This window comes from Ixodes scapularis, unplaced genomic scaffold, assembly GCF_016920785.2.
Source record: "Ixodes scapularis isolate PalLabHiFi unplaced genomic scaffold, ASM1692078v2 PGA_scaffold1__304_contigs__length_218370807, whole genome shotgun sequence".
In the NCBI taxonomy this organism is placed as follows: domain Eukaryota; kingdom Metazoa; phylum Arthropoda; class Arachnida; order Ixodida; family Ixodidae; genus Ixodes; species Ixodes scapularis.
In genome coordinates this window covers 98,878,110-98,896,680 of record NW_024609846.1, presented here as the reverse complement: position 1 = coordinate 98,896,680, position 18,571 = coordinate 98,878,110, and the positions used below count along the sequence as shown (strand labels likewise).

General features: G+C 44.9%; 1 protein-coding gene and 1 pseudogene across 1 annotated transcript; both read right to left on the bottom strand.

The window, feature by feature from the left end:
- Nucleotides 1–2,442: 2,442 nt before the first annotated feature.
- On the bottom strand, nucleotides 2,443–12,663 carry LOC115326254 (annotated as a pseudogene).
- A 1,889-nt stretch (nucleotides 12,664–14,552) lies between these two features.
- LOC120838576 (carbonic anhydrase 7-like) lies at nucleotides 14,553–17,670 on the bottom strand. The gene is made up of 3 exons (XM_040208564.1): nucleotides 17,641–17,670; nucleotides 17,329–17,559; nucleotides 14,553–14,918 (listed from the first exon to the last, which is right to left on the bottom strand). Exons 1-3 carry the CDS (start codon nucleotides 17,668–17,670, stop codon nucleotides 14,721–14,723), a joined length of 459 nt encoding a protein of 152 aa, XP_040064498.1. The 3' UTR covers nucleotides 14,553–14,720.
- Between the last annotated feature and the right edge of the window lie 901 nt (nucleotides 17,671–18,571).

Sequence of the window (18,571 nt, the reverse complement as noted above, 5' to 3'; positions counted from 1 at the left end):
CCAGATGGCAGATGCGTATTCGAGTTTTGATCTAACAAGTGATTTGTACGCAAGTAAACGTACGTGCTTTGGGGCATGGCGTAGATTGCGTTTAAGAAATCCAAGGACTCTGTTCGCGGCTGATATGGCGTTGGTAGTATGCGCGCGCCAAGATAAATCGTTCGACAGTGTTACACCTAGGTATTTAAATGAGTGTAAGATTCGACGGTGACGCTAACAATTGTATAGGTAAAAAGAAAGGGGTTACGGCGACGATGGAATGATACAAGTTTACATTTGCTGGGATTAAGGGTCATTTGCCAAAAGTCGCACCATTCTTGCACATGGTTAAGGTCATTCTGCAGGCATGACTGGTCAGAGGTGTATAGTGATTGTACGATAAATAACGCAGTCATCCGCAAACATACGAATGTGGCATGACAGATGCGATGGTAAGTCATTTATGTATATTAAGAACAGGAGGGGGCCGAGGACAGATCCTTGTGGGACGCCTGATGTTACTGGGAGAGGGTTAGATGAGTGGTTGTTAACAAAGACAAACTGAGACCGATTAGACAGAAATTCCTTGACCCATTGAACAATAGCAGTGTTTAGGTTTAATTGGGAAAGTTTTAGCAGGAGGCGCTGGTGCGGTACTTTGTCGAATGCTTTGGCAAAATCTAAAAAAACCGTGTCAGTTTGAAGGTTATGGTCAAGATTAAAATGCAAGTCATGAACGAAGAGTGCAAGCTGAGTTTCGCAAGAGAAGCCCGTACGAAATCCGTGCTGGGAGGGGTGGAAAAAGTCGATAGAGTCTAGAAAATTAATTATTTGAGTCTAGATGACGTGTTCCATGGCTTTGCAGGGGACGCTTGTTAAAGAGATGGGACGGTAATTTAGTGGGGAGTCCTTGTTACCCGATTTGTACACTGGAACGACCCTTCCCACCTTCCAGTCGTCCGGTAAGATGCCTGTAGAAAGTGACTGTGAAAACAACATGGTCATGTACACAGCAGATATACGTTTGGTATTTTTTTAAAGTTTTCAGTTAATTCCGTCAACGCCGGATGACGATGAGAGTTTGATATTTTCAATTAATGATGAGATGCCATCTACAGAGAATGTGAGAGCTGGCATAGTAGATACTGCGTTAGAAGGTATTAAAGAGGGAGGGACATCGGTTTCTTCGGTGAACACGGAAAAGAAGGAGGAGTTAAAAGCATTGGCGCACTCAGTGTCAGTGACTATTTTGCCCGCTCAGTTCGTCAGGCTAATGATGCGCGTCTCTTGGGGATTTATAACTTGCCAACATTTTTTAGGATTGTTAATTAAGTTCTTTGGTAAGTCATCATAAAAAAAGGAATGCTTTGCGTTACGTATAGATGCCAGATAGGAGTCTTCAGCTGCGTAGTATTTTTCCCATGCGCAGAGGTTTCCATTCCGCTTGGCCGAGCGGAAAAGGCGTTTTTTTTTTTTTTTTGTTACCTAGCTTTTTTAAAGACTTTGTAAACCAGGGTTTCTGTCGATTCCCACGGAACGTAATTATTGGGATGAATTTATTTGCAAGTTCATTTAATTTATTTCTGAACATTATTCAGTTTGTATTAATAGAGCGATTAAAAAATGATGCTTCAAAAATTGGAAGAAAGGCGTTTAGCTCCCTGTTATTACTTCATAATTTCCCTTATCATAAAGACGAATTCTTTTATCGCGTGTTTGATGTCGTACCGGGCAAAAGTTGAAGGTAGGATGAATTACTTTGTGGTCGCTGATTTCGCGGAGATAAGTAACCGATGATAGGCTGTCGGGATGACTGGTTAGTATTAGATCTAAGATGTTTGCAGAATCCCGTGAAACACGTGTGGGTTCGGATACTAGTTGAACAAGGTTAAAATCAAGACATACGTTAATCAAATCTTTCGCGGCTTCATTGCCTATAGCTGAGGGGACCTGGTTGCTCCAGTCTATTTGCGGGTAGTCTCCAAAGAGAAGGATATGCGCATTCGGGTACGTTGAGGCAAATTCACTAAGGATGTTATTAAGTTTACAAGAAAAGTCAGGAGAAGTATGGGGAGGCCTGTAGCAGACTCCCAAAAGAACCGTCTGAGGTGAAGCTCGACATATGATCCATAGTATTTCAAGGTCGGATGTAATGTTAGCAATAGAACATGACAACTGCTGGTGTGCGGCGATGAGAACACCTCCTCCTCGTGTGGCTTGGCGGTCATTTCTGTAAAGGCGGAAGTCCGGCAAATCGGCCAGAACTTCAGCATCAGTGATTTCTTTAGACAGCCAGGTTTCGGTTAATATCAACAAATTATTACCGGAAGAAAACACGAGATTAGACGCAATTTCTCGTTTCGGAAGACAACTACGCGCGTTGGTGAAGATGACAGAAAGTGAAAGATTAGTTTCGGCAGAAATCCGAGAGGGGGCTGTTATTTCCCTCTGACGGGGCAATTGCTATGCTGTTTCCTTTACAGTCTGTGATGGTTCATCAAAAACGTAGCGTTTCGGGCCCATGAGTAGGGTTTTAAACCGTAAAGAAAATGGCGTATTTTTGATTTTTGCAAATGCAAGTAGGTGTTTGCGAGCATTTTGGACGGGTCGAGAAAAGTCTTCGCCAACACTGAAACTTGTTCCTTTGAACTTGCGGCCATTAGCTAGTATGGTGTCGTTTGTCTTATAGAACGTAAATTTAACGATTACTGGGCGAGGGCGGTCAGATGTATGATGTCCAAGACTATGTGCACGCTCTATTTCTTTGGGGTCTATGGTTATGTTCAAGTGATCACGACAGTGCCGGATGGCGAGTTGTTCAGATTGGGCAAACGTTTCTGGTCCAGTGGAGTTAGGGATGCCATAGAAAATGACGTTGTTGCGTCAAGAATGATTTTCGGCATCGTCGAAGCGCGCCTCCAAGCCACAGACCAAACGGGCTGTCTGAGCCGTTTCGATTTTTACATTTTCTAATTCGGTGCGCACGGGGGCGAGATTTTGATAATGGTTTTCGAGCGCAGTCATGCGCCCGCTCAAATCTGATATGGCTTTATCTGTTGTTAAAAGCTGGGTTTTAAGGTCTTGTACCTCTGCAAGTAATTTCGATTGACCGGTGGATAGTTTTTTTAGCTCGGCTAGTATGGCGTTAGTATCAGGACCAGGATTAGTTTCGATGTCACCCGATTGCAACAACAAGGAACGGATGGTATGGAAGCACTCAATCGAAATAACAACGCAACACTGCGGGCTCGGCAGCTGTATCAAAAAGTAGTTACTTGTTTTTTTAGAGAAAAGACTGCACGGTTTACTAACCTGCACAAAAAAGTTGAACGGATTAATGGTCTGCGTTATGGCACAGCCACCGAGCCCACAGAGCGATATCGGCCATAGAGTAATATACACAAGGTAAAGAGCGGACACTGCCATAGGCCCCAGCGGCCCAGATAGACCAGTGACAGGTAGCGCTCCTAGCGGGCGGTATTAAGTATAATCCAATTCCGTATTCGGTCAAGTTAGTTTCGGTTTGGGCGTTTCTGCTCCGGTTCTCCGGTACACTTCTCTCTCTCTCTTTCCTCCCCTCCTCGCTCGGCTCTCGGGAGCTCCTTGACTCCCAAAGCCGCCGTTTTTTTAGTTTTTTTTTTTAAATACTGACGCATTTTTGCTTTATTTTTTACGATAAAGTCTGTGTAAAATGTGTCAAACAATGTTTCAACTTGCTTCACAAAGCAGAGGTATATATATTTCTTGTTCTTTTTATATTGTAAAGCATTGAAGTTATACAATCACCGCATTGACTCCTGGCTGGTGGAGCATTTTGGGGTCAACAAGAGTAAGTGGTTCGAACACATTTTATTGGATCACATTCATGTATACATGATTTACTTCAAAAGCTCAGTATGTTTTACACGAAAGAGATCGATACTCACAAAAATAAATTAATATGAAGGACTTCGGCATATCGTACGCTTCGTAATAGATTCTTAGCGGAACCAAGTTAACAAAACCTTTCCACGGAGAACATGCTGTATGATACATTCACTTTCACGCCGACTCGGGTACGGGAAGTAAGTGCAAAAATAAATAAGACATCGCTATTATTACCAGTCATAAGAGTATAATAACAGTGCGAAGCACACGCCGGGTAGTACAAATTCCCGATTTCCGGCAAATATAAAGAAACACCAATTTGCATAGCCTCAAACTCACTGCGGGCGAGCCATTACCAAACAATGATAACTCTATTCGAAATCTGACAAGATTCAACGTCCCTAAACATTCCCCGAAATCGTTCAGAAAAGAAATATGGCTTCAGAAAAAAGCGGCTAAAAAACTATAGACAGTGGATACAAAAGTGGATACATTTTCTGTCAAATATTTTTAGCCTCTATACACTATTTTCTATCGAAATGTTGTAGAAGGTGGACAAATATTTTTGTTAGGGAGCCGTGATACACATTCGCTGGAAAAAGGGGAAACAAATATTTGGAGAGCAAGCTGTACCGCCCACTTAATAAGCACTTTTTGTTTTTGGTTTGTCAACCGCCTCTGTTAGTACACTATTAACAGTTAAACCTGTCTCGTTCTTACTAGCCACTGAAGAGTGCAGCCGAACTTTGTCCAAATTCCGGTTAAGAAATCAAACATGTCATCACAAGCGTATTCTGCAAAACAATTTTAAAAACCCTTTGGGATACTCCTCTGGGCAAAGGCTAAAACCACCCAGACCTCAAAGTGTGCTATACAAGGTGGCACACACTCCTCGAACATGTGTCACACTCTCTATTATGGGAAGAAAGTGATTTTCTAGTTGCTGAATGAAATGAAAGGCAGCCTGTGATGGTACTACCAAGTTCCCGAAGAAATTTCCAGGCACGTGGTATGTTTTAGGAACAAGACAGAACTGGTGAGGCCTGGTCAAGTTATTACACTCATCCGATAGCAGCTGAGAACAGCCACAGCTGTAATTTGTCTGTTCAAGCAAAAGCTTGATCAAATAGCCCCAAACGTAATAAAAAAGTGGACGAGTCACCAATTATGTTAGACCTGATGTCTGATACCAGCTCAGAAATATCCTCTAGTGGCTGGAAGTTATCAATTGGAAGACATTCCACAATGTCTGAAATTAAACTTTCATGGTGCGAAGATATTTGCAACTCCTTTAGGAGGTCAGCCTTGTCATCCTCTACGTTTTCATTGTCCGACAGTTTGAACAGCTTCTTTATCCAGAGGTGTTTTAGTCCTGAGGCGAACTGATGCACATTTGGGCCCAGCATTTGTCGTATATAGCTCCAAAAACGTTCTCAAGTGTGTCTTGCTGCAGGCGTCCTGTAAGTAAGAACTTAAAGTCATGGCTGCTTGAAAGCTCATTCCAGAGCATGAGGACACTTTTTATAGCAACTTGCCACCCAATGATGGCTTATGGCTGCCTCCTACTTTGGAACTGCCATGCTGAAATCCATCCAAGTTACTGGTGGAGAAAATCACGTATTTCAGATTCCCCCTTCAGAATGGCATGACGCAACTTCTGCCCTGTCTTCTTGAATTTTTTAGCTATTTAGACAATCAAAAAGTATGCACATCCTATCACAGAGATAGGCTGTAGCCATGGCTGCCTCAGGAAGTTCCTTGGCATAAACAAGGGATATGATTACAAAAAAGAGTGAGGCACTCAGTACCTGTTGGGCACAATTTTCTTCCATTTTACAGAAAGGTTCTTGAAAACATGTGTTTCTCAGTAAGCTTCGGAGCCAATTGCAAGCTCATCTCATGGATAGAACAATAAAGTTCAACAATAGAAGACCACTCAATGACCTCATTTCCAATGCAAAGTTTGTGGGCTTGGAGATTGCTCTTGGTTGTTTTGGGAAGGTGCGGAACATCAAAGACAAAGTAAACGTGTTCGTTGTCAACTTCAATAAATGGGTTACCACCACACACACCAAGCTTACGTTTGAAGCCCCCTAACCACAGACCACAGCCTTTACTGTGAAGCCAACAGTCTTAAGGGGGCGATGCACTGATATTTGTATTTTGCGCAAATACCGCTTAGAACGAATCCCTGACGTTAATGATCTGTGAAATACCCGTTCGTTTTCACCACACGCAATCGAAGTCGCAGAAAAAAATAAAGAAAAACGAGCAGAGTTCACCCCCTCAACTCGCAGCCAGAACTAACTTAATACCCCGTGATCTGGAGCCGATTATATGCCGCCAATGTTGATCATAGCCATGCGCTGGGGTTGGCAAGGCACAGGACAAGCGCTGAGTTCCAGGCATTGTTATGGTTCGGCTGTTTTCGTCATTGCAGCGATTGGACACAGGACACTACCCGAATGTTTCTCGAGCTATCGATTATCACGAGCCCAAATCGAGCGTCCACGCCATGCTCGGGTCCAATCTATGAGCCGTATTCAAATATCGCCACTGGGCGGTACTGCTACCGCCCAGCTATGTCATCAGGTTTTTCGAAGGAGAGATTGAATGAAAACACTCGTTTTTGTTTTCGAAATTACAGCGCAACAAAGGAGTTTCTTGGTCAGTGGCGTTGCGTGCAAGTATCATTGAGTCCCACTAGAGCCAGTAAGCTCGTGTAAGGTGAAAAACATTCCAATTGAATATCGTTGCACCACCCCTTTAAGCTCCCGAATGAGAGAAATGAGGAGACTGCGTTAAACAGAAGACGTTGCTGGAGTGTGCACAACAGTGTATGCAAGGGGCTAAACGCACCTCCTGGAAATTTCAGACAATATAACAATTAAGACTCTATCTGCAATGTTAAAGGTTCGTTCAACACCGTCATCTGTAAACCCATGGACAATGTCGTGTGCAGGGTCGTAAGTTAAATTCTTTTTTTAAAACAATCTCATCGAAAATCAACATGCACATACGTTCAAGTGCAGCCAGACAGCCCGGCAGAAACAACAGCGCGAGAAGCTCGAACCGATCGGCTCCACGAATTCACGCCGAGCATGCGAGCACGCGGGCGGTCATGCGTCACCTTGATTGATGCAAAGTCGACCGAACATGATGCAGCAGAAAGCACAGATGGACGGCACGCACGGCACAGACGAGCGACGCAGGGACAAGCAGAGGCCATGCAGAATGATGCAGAGGTGACGGCGTGCAGGCAGGCAGGCCATAGAGTAATATACACAAGGTAAAGAGCGGACACTGCCATAGGTCCCAGCGGCCCAGATAGACCAGTGACAAGCAGCGCTCCTAGCGGGCGGTATTAAGTATAATCTGATTCCGTTTCCGGTCAAGTTAGTTTCGGTTTTGGTTTGGGCGTTTCTGCTCCGGTTCTCCGGTACCCTTCTCTCTCTCTTTCCTCCCCGCCTCGCTCGGCTCTCGGAAGCTCCTTGACTCCTGAAGCCGCTGTTTCTTTTAGTTCTCTTTTTTAATACTGACGCACTTTTGCTTTATTTGTTACGATAGAGTCCGTGCAAAATGTGTCAAATAATATTTCAGCTTACTTCACAAAGCAGAAGTATATATATTTCTTGTTCTTTTTCTATTGTAAAGCTTGAAGTTACACAATCGCCGCATTGACTTCTGGCTGGTAGAGCATTTTGGGGTCAACAACAGTAAGTGGTTCGAACACATTTTATTGGACCACATTCATGTACACATGATTTACTTCATAATCTCTGTATGTTTTATACGAAGGAGATCGATACTCACAAAAATAAATGAGTATGAAGGACTTCGGCATATCGTACACTTCGTAATAGATTCTTAGCGGAACCAAGTTAACAAAACCTTTCCACGCAGAACATGCTGTATGATACATTCACTTTGACACCGACTCGGGTACGGCAAGTAAGTGCGAAAATAAATAAGTCATCGCTCTAATTACGAGTCATAATAGCATAATAAGAGTGCGAAGCACACGCCGGATAGTACGAATTCCCGATTTCTGGCAAATATAAAAAAACACCAATTTGCATAGCTTCGAACTCACTGCGGGCGAGCCACTATCAAATAATGAGAACTCTATTCTAAATCTGACAAGATTCAACGTCCCTAAACATTCCCCGAAATCGTTCAGAAAAGAAATATGGCTTCAGAAAAAAACGGCTAAAAAACTATGGACAGTGGATACAAAAGTGGATACATTTTCTTTCAAATATTTTAGCCTCTATACACTATTTTCTATCCAAATTTTGTAGAAAGTGGACAGATAGTTTTGTTGGGAGCCGTGATACACATTCGCTGGAAAAAGGGGTAACCAATATTTGGAGAGCAAGCTGCACCGCCCACTTAATAAGCACTTTTTGTTTTTGGTTTGGCAACCACTTCTGTTAATACACTATTAACAGTTAAACCTGTCTCGTTCTTACTAGCCACTGAAGAGTGCAACCGAACTTTGTCCGAATTCCGGTTATGAAATCAAACATGTCAACACAAGCGTATTCTGCAAAACAATTTTAAAAACCCTTCGTGGTACTCCTCTGGTCAAAGGCTAAAACCATCCAGACCTCAAAGTGTGCTATACAAGGCGGCACACACTCCTCGAACATGTGTCACACTCTCTATTATGGGAAGAAAGTGATTTTCTAGATGCTGAATGAAATGAAAGGCAGCCAGTCAAGAAAGAGTGAGGCACTCAGTACCTGTGGGGCACAATTTTCTTCCATGTTACCGAAAGGTTCTTGAAAAAATGTGTCTCTCAGTAACTTTCGGAGCCAATTCCAAGGTTATCTCATGGATAGGACAATAAAGTTCAACAATAGAAGACCACTCATTGACCTCATATCCAACGCAAAGTTTGTGGGCCTGGAGATTGCTCTTGGTTGTTTTGGGAAGGTGCGGAACATCAAAGACAAAGTAAACGTGTTCGTTGTCAACTTCAAAAAATGGCATATCATCACACACACCAAGCTTACGTTTGAAGCCCCCTAACCACAAACCACAGCCTTTACTGTGAAGCCAACAGTCTTAAAGGGGCGATGCACTGATATTTGTATTTTGCGCAAATACCGCTTAGAACGAATCCCTGACGTTAATGATCTGTAAAATACCCGTTCTTTTTCGCCACACGCAATCGAACTCGCAGAAAAAAATTAAGAAAAACAAGCAGAGTTCACGCCCTCAACTCGCAGCCAGAACAAGCGGCCCCGTGATCTGGAGCCGATTATATGCCGCCAATGTTGATCATAGCCATGCGCTGGGGTTGGCAAGGCGCAGGACACGCGCCGAGTTCCAGACATTGTTATGGTTCGGCTGTTGTCGTCATTGCAGCGATTGGACAAAGGACACTACCCGAATGATTCTCGAGCTATCGATTATCACGAGCCCAAATCGAGTGCCCATGCAATGCTCGGGTCCAATCTATGAGCCGCATTCGCATATCGTCACTGGGGGGTACTGCTACCGCCCAGCTACGTCATCGGGTTTTTCGAAGGAGAGATTGACTGAAAACACTGGGTTTTGTCCTCAAAATTACAGCGCAACAAAGAAATTTCTTGGTCAGTGGCGTTGCGTGCGAGTATCCTTGAGTCCCACTAGTGCCATTAAGCTCGTGTAAAGTGAAAAACATTCCAATTGAATATCGTTGCACCGCCCCTTTAAGCTCCCGAATGAGAGAAATAAGGAGACTGCGTTAAACAGAAGACGTTGGAGTGTGCACAGAAGTGTCTGCAAGGGGCTAAATGCACCTCCTGGAAATTTCAGACAGCATAACAACCAAGGCTCTTTCTGCAATGTTAGAGGTTCGTTCAACACCGTCATCTGTAAACCCATGGATAATGTCGTGTGCAGGGTCATAAGTTAAATTCTTTTTTTAAAAGAATCTCATCGAAAATTAAGTTGCACACACGTTCAAGTGCAGCCAGACAGGCTGGCAGAAACAACAACGCGAGAAGCTCGAACCAATCGGCGCCACGAATTCACGCCGAGCATGCGAGCACGCGGGCGGTCATGCGTCACCTTGATTGATGCAAAGTCGACCGAACATGATGCAGCAGAAAGCACAGATGGACGGCACGCACGGCACAGACGAACGACGCAGGGACGAGCAGAGGCCATGCAGAATGATGCAGAGGCGATGGCCTGCAGGCAGGCAGGCCATGGCAGGCGCCATTCATCACGTGGTTTTTGTGACGTATGTGACTTTAAACTATTTGGTGGTTTTAGGTACTTTAAAAAATTTTAAAGCATTACCATTTAAAAAATAAATACTTTTCACAGAAAGAGTTTTAATTAATTTTAACCAAATTGCAGAAAAGCGCCACGTAGCGGAGGGTATGAAACGCACTATCTGGGCCGCGAATCGGCTCCTGTGTCCTCTCTTTACGTTTACTATATTACTCTATGGGCAGGCCTAGAGCACTATATAGCTCCTACGGAGCAGAGTAGCGCAATCCTTTGAACCCCGTGTTTTGCCGACAACATGGCCGACAGAGCGGCTCGGCGCGAGTCACGTGGTACTCAGGGTTCCAGGAGGCAGCCCGCCCTATGGGAGAATACATGGAGATCGACATAACACGGCTGATTAAAAAACTAACGGCGAGTTCACATTTTTCAAAACTAGCCTGTCGTGAAGTTAGTAAAGCGCTAAACACTTTATCAAAGTTTTAATAATATCGGATGCGTGTGCAAATTTTGAGAAGGCAATTTCCAAGGCAATGGCGTTTGAAGCAGACGATTTTTGCTCGCAGCGGAGATGGGCTTTTCGGGTTGGCCGGAGCGGGTCACGTGAATGGTGTGACGTCGCCGTGTCGTCTGCTGCATGATGCCGCTCAGGCAATTTTTAAAAAAAAGTTACGTCCTTGTATGGCACAAAACTTATCGCATATTATTCTAAAATGTTTCATTATTATGTCAAAAATGATTTCCATTCCGCACATCCCCACAAAACTGAAGAAACAACGATTTTCTCACGTTCTCCATGCATTTCTGACCGCAGTTGGAACCTCCGGGCGTTCGCCGCTAGTCGCCGAGAGACGGCGTTCTAGATTGCGCTACTCTGCTCCGAAGGAGGTATATAGTGCTCTAGGCAGGCCATGGCAGGCGCCATTCATCACGTGGTTTTTGTGACGTATTTTTATTTAAACTATTTAGTCAATTTAAGTACTTTAAACAATTTTGTAGCATTGCCATTTAAAAAATAAATACTTTTCACAGAAAGAGTTTTAATTAATTTTAACCAAATTGCAGAAAAGCGCCACGTAGCGGAGGGTATAGTGCGCACTATCTGGGCCGCGAATCGGCTCCTGTGTCCTCTCTTTACGTTTACTATATTACTCTATGTATCGGCTGCGTCGGCTGGTTTATACATAGTTATTATAATAAACGCTAGAGGCTCAGCTGGCGCTAGTGTCTATGGGACTTCCGGTTGCAAATTGAAGCAGACAGCATGCAGCCTACTTTTCCAGTCTTCCTGTGTATTCCTATGGGAAAACGCGCGTGAATTTTGTCTCGTCGCCGGAAAATAACATTAATGACTTTTGTTATTTCGGTTGTACCGGGTAGTATGTACCTTTATTAATATTGTAAAGTGTAATTGCTTTAGTTGCAGCGTTTTTCCTTTACCACTGAACGATGTTAAACTTCGCTATATTTCAGGCCCGAACCTCTGTTCCATGGCAGGTATGTAGAAACGAGCGACGATTTTAAGCAAAATAACGATCGAAAGGAATGCAGAGTGTGTTCAAAGTTCGCCAGCATTCCGTTGGTGCTTATATATTGCTAATATGCCTGTCCTCTCACTATATGAAAATGACCCCGTCGTGCATCTCTACGAGCGGTTAAAAAAAGCGTTCGAAACGTAAAGAATAAAGTACGTGGGCTACGAAAGGTGTGTTTTCTTATTATTTCCTATGTTGGGCAGTTTTTATCGCGCACCTGTCCTCTGGCTTCCCCCTATTTCCAAAGATTTGGAGCGTGCGGGTGATGATTTGAACACAGAACAAGATCTTCGCACATATTCACGAGCAAAAAGAATAAAGCAGTACTTATTTATTGCAAATCGGACTATATTACGTGACTTTCAACTTATTTTGATCGCCTGCAAGCACAAGGAGTTACTTAACCACTGTTACTGCGTAGTTCTTGCCGTCTCTCTTGGTTTTCCACATGTCGTTCGTTCGTTTGGCACGTATATCGCCCATGCTGGAAAGCGTCGACGCCGTGTTCGCTCTAACAGTGTCCGACAGTGCACATAAATACACGTACGAAGCGGTTTTAACACCGTTTTAATGCCGCGAATTTCAAATAAAAATGCTGTAACCGACCAATTATTTCGTCTGCATGACTGAGAAATGTTCCAATGTGCCTAGTACGTACAAATTATTCGTGATATTTGCTCTTATAATCCAGCGCAGAGAGAAAATGCACTCGCTTTTTCCCATAGAAATGCATTACCGTAAGTCAATTTCTGACTGCATGCTGTCTGCTTCAATTTGCAACAGCACACTAGCGCCAGCTGAGCCTCTAGCGTTTATTGTAATAACTCAATGGGTTTATAGTGGGCGGGTAAGTGGCTGTTGATGACGATGGGGCCCTCCACACTTGGCCGAGGATCAACTGCTCGAGTGACGAGTCTGCCGGACGTGACGAGGCGTTGCTGACAGCCGGATGGTAGCCACTTGCTCGATTTTCGTTGCTCCAGATGGTGCATGCTGTCGTGCCGTCTGAGGAAGCCAGCAACGGGAGCAAAGCGCGGAGGAGAATGAAGGAGAACATCACGAAAAAGTTGAACGGATTAGTGGCCTGCGTTGTGGCACAGCCCGAGTCCGACCTTCGACGCGCTGATTGAACACGAGCCCCGGCCGAACAATGACGCAATACTCGTGCCCAATCTCAGGCCTCGATCGATCTGACCGTGATGAAGGTGCGGAAGCCTTCTGCTTATCTAGGTGGTGTTGGATGCCGGCGGTGGCATCGGGATCGCATAACTTGTGGCTGGCGCTATTGCGCATGTCGTCCGAGGCACCCGAAGGAGTCTTCGATATTCATCGATACCGTCCTCAAGCCGCTCCTCATACAACTATTTTTTGATTCCACGTACCTTAAGTGACATTCACTGATTCAAGAAGCGTATTTCTTTTATCCGGAAACAGTTCGTCGTCTTCCACATATCTATAGCGCTGCTGCCACAATCGCGTCATTTGTACGCCTCCATTCTTCTACTCCCGTATGCGCGCACCGAAACCTGTTGTGGAGAGTGCGACCACTAAATGCGCCCGATAACACTGACATCTCTCTTGACTCCCCGTCGTTCGTGTGAATGCTTGGATCGGGGAGGGAGTCCCGCTGGTTCCGCCGGTCACTGACGTCACGCACATCCCTCCCCGAAAAGCATCCCTCGTGTGAATACCCTTTTACCAGTCCCAGATTAAAGGGACACTAACAGGATAGTTATGAGAGCCCAACTACCCAGAACACAGTTTGCGACTCGAAATTCGTTTTCATTCCACCCAAAAACGCCGATCGAGAACTGGCCGGTTTGAGTCGCGCTCACTCTCTTCTCGGTGGTCACGTGCCGCTTTCTATGGTTTAGACGCAACCACCAAAGATAAGCAAAGTCATGGGTCATCGATGAGATACGCTCAATACTAAAAATAGACAAAAAATATGATACGAAATTTTCGTGACTTCCAATAAACTGGAAAAACGTTGTCTAAAAAAAAAAAAGTTGCACTGCCACGTGATTTTTGGTAACTTTCTGCTCCTTTATATTTCTTCTTCCTCCCCTGTCAAGTTTCGGTTTCGAGACGTTGCGTATTTTGACTTTATTAAAAATATACTTGATGTTGTAGCAAAATATTGATAGGGTAATCTTCAGACACCATAATAAATTGCCTAACAAAAAAAAATATATTGAGGGGTGTTTGGGCAGGCGTTTGGGCGCGGTCGCACACCTTGAGCGTGGATTATGGCTGTGCATGGCCACTCTTCGCTTCAGAGATTCGACTGAAAAATGACCCCAAGAATAGTAGTTTTGTCGCTCGCCACCAACTTAATTCAACGCAGTCGCGTGTTCCATCAGAAAGGACCACTGGACCAAACTTGACGCACGAAGCTATCGTGTCGTCTGCTAGCAAAACCGAACGGGTTGTAACACTTTATTACGGGCTTTTGTCATCTCTACATAGCACTGGGACGACAGAAAAGGTCTTAACGTCTACATATTGAAAAGAAGCCATGCTCACAAAAATGGATTAACTTTTCATCATACACATTCTAACCTCGCATCAAGACGCCATGCATTTGTACATAACAACGGCCCTAGCATCGGTTTGACCCGAGAACAGCGCCATGTTGGGACGTCATCCCTTACCGGGTCAATGACGAAGCCCAGACACCCATTTCACTAAAGTCTCAGTCATACATTTGGTCACATCAACTATGGTAGTAGCCTTCGTTAGCGTGAAGCCCAAGTGAAGAAGAAACGAGGAGCGTAACTCACACCGCCAAACGATTCTGAACTTTATGCCTTAACTCGTTACGTCGTGTGGCGTTTTCCAAGAATCATGCTAACGCATTCCCTAAGGATCCACCAATGGATCTTCATTTATTTTTAATACCTTTTCGATACTGTCAACACATGGGCAATTACACAGGGTGGAATATCGTGCAACAAAAGTGAACAACTTTCTTCTCCATAACCGCATTTTTAGAAAAAACAAAAAAAAGGAATCTTCAATATTTTATTGCTGATTGCACGAGCACTGGCAAAGGGGAAGTGGTAGTTTGTAAAAGCTACGCGATCGCACCCCTACCTTTTACAACGCTACACATTACTCTTGACCCTCGACTGAATCTGGTGTTCTCGCGGGTGCGTGCATCTTGGTTTGTCCTTTCTGCAATGGCGGACAAAGGAAGTTCCTCAGGACATATCGGCCGTTCAGGGGCATCGGTGACCGGTAATTGTTTACCAGGTGGTGTGTCGTACCATTGTCATGGCCACGAGCCTGCACTCTGCGAAAAACGTCCATCTAGAAGAAAGGAACAAGTGTACAAATAAATTAGCGTCAGGAGAGACTGAAACCCACGATTTAGTCATTTGTGATGGATGGCACAAAGATGCTCTCCGAGCCTGGCACAAATAAAGTCACCGGATGTTCGATGCTTGTCCCGGAAGTTGGGCGTCTGCTGGTCTTCCGAGGGCATTTATACGATGTTTTGTTTCATACTTTCTTGTGCCTTTGAATGGGTTTTAATAATCCCGTTTTGAAGTAAATCTCAAGAATAGGGCATTTGAACGTAGGACATATGCACACTTGATCAACCTATAGAATCTCAAAATGTTCACATGGAATGGCTTCCATAAGTCTTCTAGGGTCTGCATACGCTCTTACTGCGCAAAAAGCAGGCTCTCTCGAGATGAAAAGAAACATTCCAGCGTCGTGGACGCTGTTTGAATCAGCGATCGGAAGGGATAGAAAGCCTGTCAAATGCTAACTTCAGGGACAAGCCGCTTACTTCCGGTGGCTTCATACCTCTTTGCTCAATGAGCCATTCAGTCCCCTAGTTGTGATCAGTGTTGTCCAAGTATGTTAGCGAATCTCAGCTAGGAGCACCTGGAGCGAAAGCTCGCGTCGCAGAACCCATGAATTTTGGGTTCAACCCCACCCTTCCCGTTTCAATCTGGATGAGCATCGTGCCTGCGTGCGGTCGTGAAATCACAACTGCTTGATGCACGTTAAAGACACCAGGCTAGCAGTCGTACTGCACTGGCTAAATTTCTCTTAGTGTAGGCCAGTTTCGCCATTCCTCAAAGGCAGTCCTACCTTATGCAAAGCCTTAACCTTGCGCTTTCTAAGCACAATCCTCTACTTTTTTTTTTTTTTTTTGCCGCTTGAAAGGAAAAGCTGCTTCCTGACTTTCTGTTTTTTTTTTTTTTTTTCTACAAGAGTGTGCGAAAGGTGAGCCCGTTAGCGAGAAATACAAAGAGGTCATGTCACAGATTGAAATTAAACAGAGTCCTTTCTTACTGAAATAAAGGTTGCTGCGCAGGCGAGCTGGTGAACAATCATAGTGGGAAAAAAACAAACAAAAAACTTTGAGACTAGGGACAAAAACTGGGACAACACCAGTGGCGTGGCGTACCAACTTGTTTCTGAATAAAAATATTGCGGTGGCTTAGTTCGGCTATGCCAGGATATACGTAGCGTGAGCTTATGTGCACAAAATGAGAGGCGCTATCAAGCGGCTCCGGTGCAGCGTCAGACTTGGCTACAGCGCAACGGAGGCGCAGAGCTGGGCACGCGGCGGCGCCAGTGCGTCTGCCGCGGCTATGACGTCACTCCTCTGGAATGCGCAGACCGGCGAGGCGCGCGCGGTGGCGGCGGCTCCGGCACGCCAGCTCTGCGCCGTGTGACGTCACTGCTCCTCACGCATGCGCAGACCGGTGAGGCGCGCCAGCTGTGCGCCGTGTGACGTCACGGCTCTCCGACAGCCACGCTAAACTGCTCAACCTCAGCCAGTGTAGCTCACGCTACAAAAAACGGTTTTATTCCGTGCGAGCGGTGCCGCCTGCCCAGGCGGCATGTTTTCCGAGGGAGGATACGATTCCAGAAGGCGACATCACACCGGACTCCGATTTTTGGTATTTCAAAAAGAAGGGCCGTAGTGCGTTCGCAATTGCGTTAAAAAACATGTCTTACGATTGCTGTTATTAAATGGTATAGAAATGCCGTCTACAAAGCTTAGGAATTTCATGATTCTTCACGTCACAAATCAAAAGAGGCGAAAAGCGGAAAAAAACGCAAAAAAAAGGTGCGCGCGCGCGTAATTTTTTTTTTGCCATGCCTTTTTTGCGTGTTTATGACTACAACTTGCATCTATTTAGACAATAAAAAATGAAAGCCGTTTACAACTCACTGTAACGCCGACTTAGAGCGCAGCTCCTGAGGAGGAGGAGCCAAGGCCACAAAGGTCACGTGACCTTCCCTGAAGTCACGTGACCTTGGTGGGGTCACGTCACCCCCAAGGTCACGTGACCCTCTCCCCAAAATCACGGGGGGGGGGGGGGTCACCTGACCTCGGGGGGGGGGGGGGGGGGTCACGTGACCTTTGGGTGTCACGTGACCTCAGAAAAAATTTTTCGCTAGATTTAGCGGGGAAATTTGCAGAATCGTAAACAGCGCAGAAATAAAATGTTAAGGACGATAATTGCGCTGTCGTTGAAAGCAACGTCTGCGAAAGAAAACAACAAGTATATGTCGCACGTCCTTTTTTTTTTCAACGAAAAGTAAGTTTTATGACAGAATGTCATAAAACTTACACTAAATTGCCGGTGTTTTCTTTTTTTTTTTTTGCGAGTATTAAACGTTATGTTTATAACGGTTACTTTTTAAATTAACATCTCCCAGCTGCAAAATACTCCTAACATCATGATTTTACCTGAGATTCGCTGACGGTGACTGGCTTTCTCAAGACTATCCAGGTGACAACTTCCGAGCAGGGTGGCGTTGTGAGCGACCCGAAATACTGGAAGCGGCCCACTTTCTTCGCTGGTAGCAGGCGTGACAGAACGACACATTCCTCAATATTTCGATGAACATTCTCTTCTGTCTGAAATTTGCTCACAGCATCCACAATCGCCTTGAAATTAGGGTTTTCTTCTTGCCCGGCCTAAAAGAGAGAAGAAATATCAGCACAAACGCACAATTTATTAGGTAGTATCTTCGCGATACAAAGGTCTGAGCGCTTAACTCTGTCGCAGTTCGGAGTTGGACTCTCCATGCCGTGACGTCACTGGAAGGCACGCGATTACAGTTCGAGCGGGCAGCCCAGAAAACCTAGTATACTTCGAGCATTTATTCTGTGCCGCCGAGGGAATGCTAAAGTAAGCGCCTAGGGCCTTCATTTCAGACCAACAAACTTTTTGTACTCAGTTGGGAACAAGTTTTGCCGGTGAAAGAGTGAACCCGTGCCCACCGCCGGCGTCGCTTTTAAACGATAGATTTATAAAGGAAGTATTCACATGACGTCCCGATTCAGTGTGTGCATGCTATTCGCCATTGCCGCGGTCAACGTTGGCTGGGCGCTTCAATTCGCTTTGACGTGCGTACGAAACCGTGCGGAGGAGCATTTCTACCTGTCGTACTTGGCGTGTGTCACGTGAATCTTGGGCCCTAACAATTTGGGTTAGCCAAACAGCTTGGGACGTCACTCTGTACATGCGAAGAATAAGGTGGCAATGTGGGCGTTTTGATTGTTTGTTTGTTTGTTTGGTGTTGTCCAGAAAAAAGGGGGATAATCGGGAGAGATGTGGGCCTCCTCTACGGGGCAAGTCGCTACCCGGCAGGGCTAGGCAGAAATACTTCGAAAAGTATATTAGAATACAAATACTGCGATACATGCATTTTAAGGCGAAAATACAGATACTGGGATACATTTGTCCTTTACCTAACGGTATATCCGTAAGGTGCGTCTGCAAGGACGGCGGAAAGGTATCTCGGAATACATACTATATACAGAAACATACAGAGATAATTTTTTCCACTCTTTGTGTTAGTTTCATGCATCTCGAACTACCTTGAACTCTTAGTCTATTCAGCTACCATCACAAGTGCCGGTAATAGGTACTATTGCCCCAATGAACAATAAAGGTGTACTGAAAGTCCGTGATTGCTTGCCATGC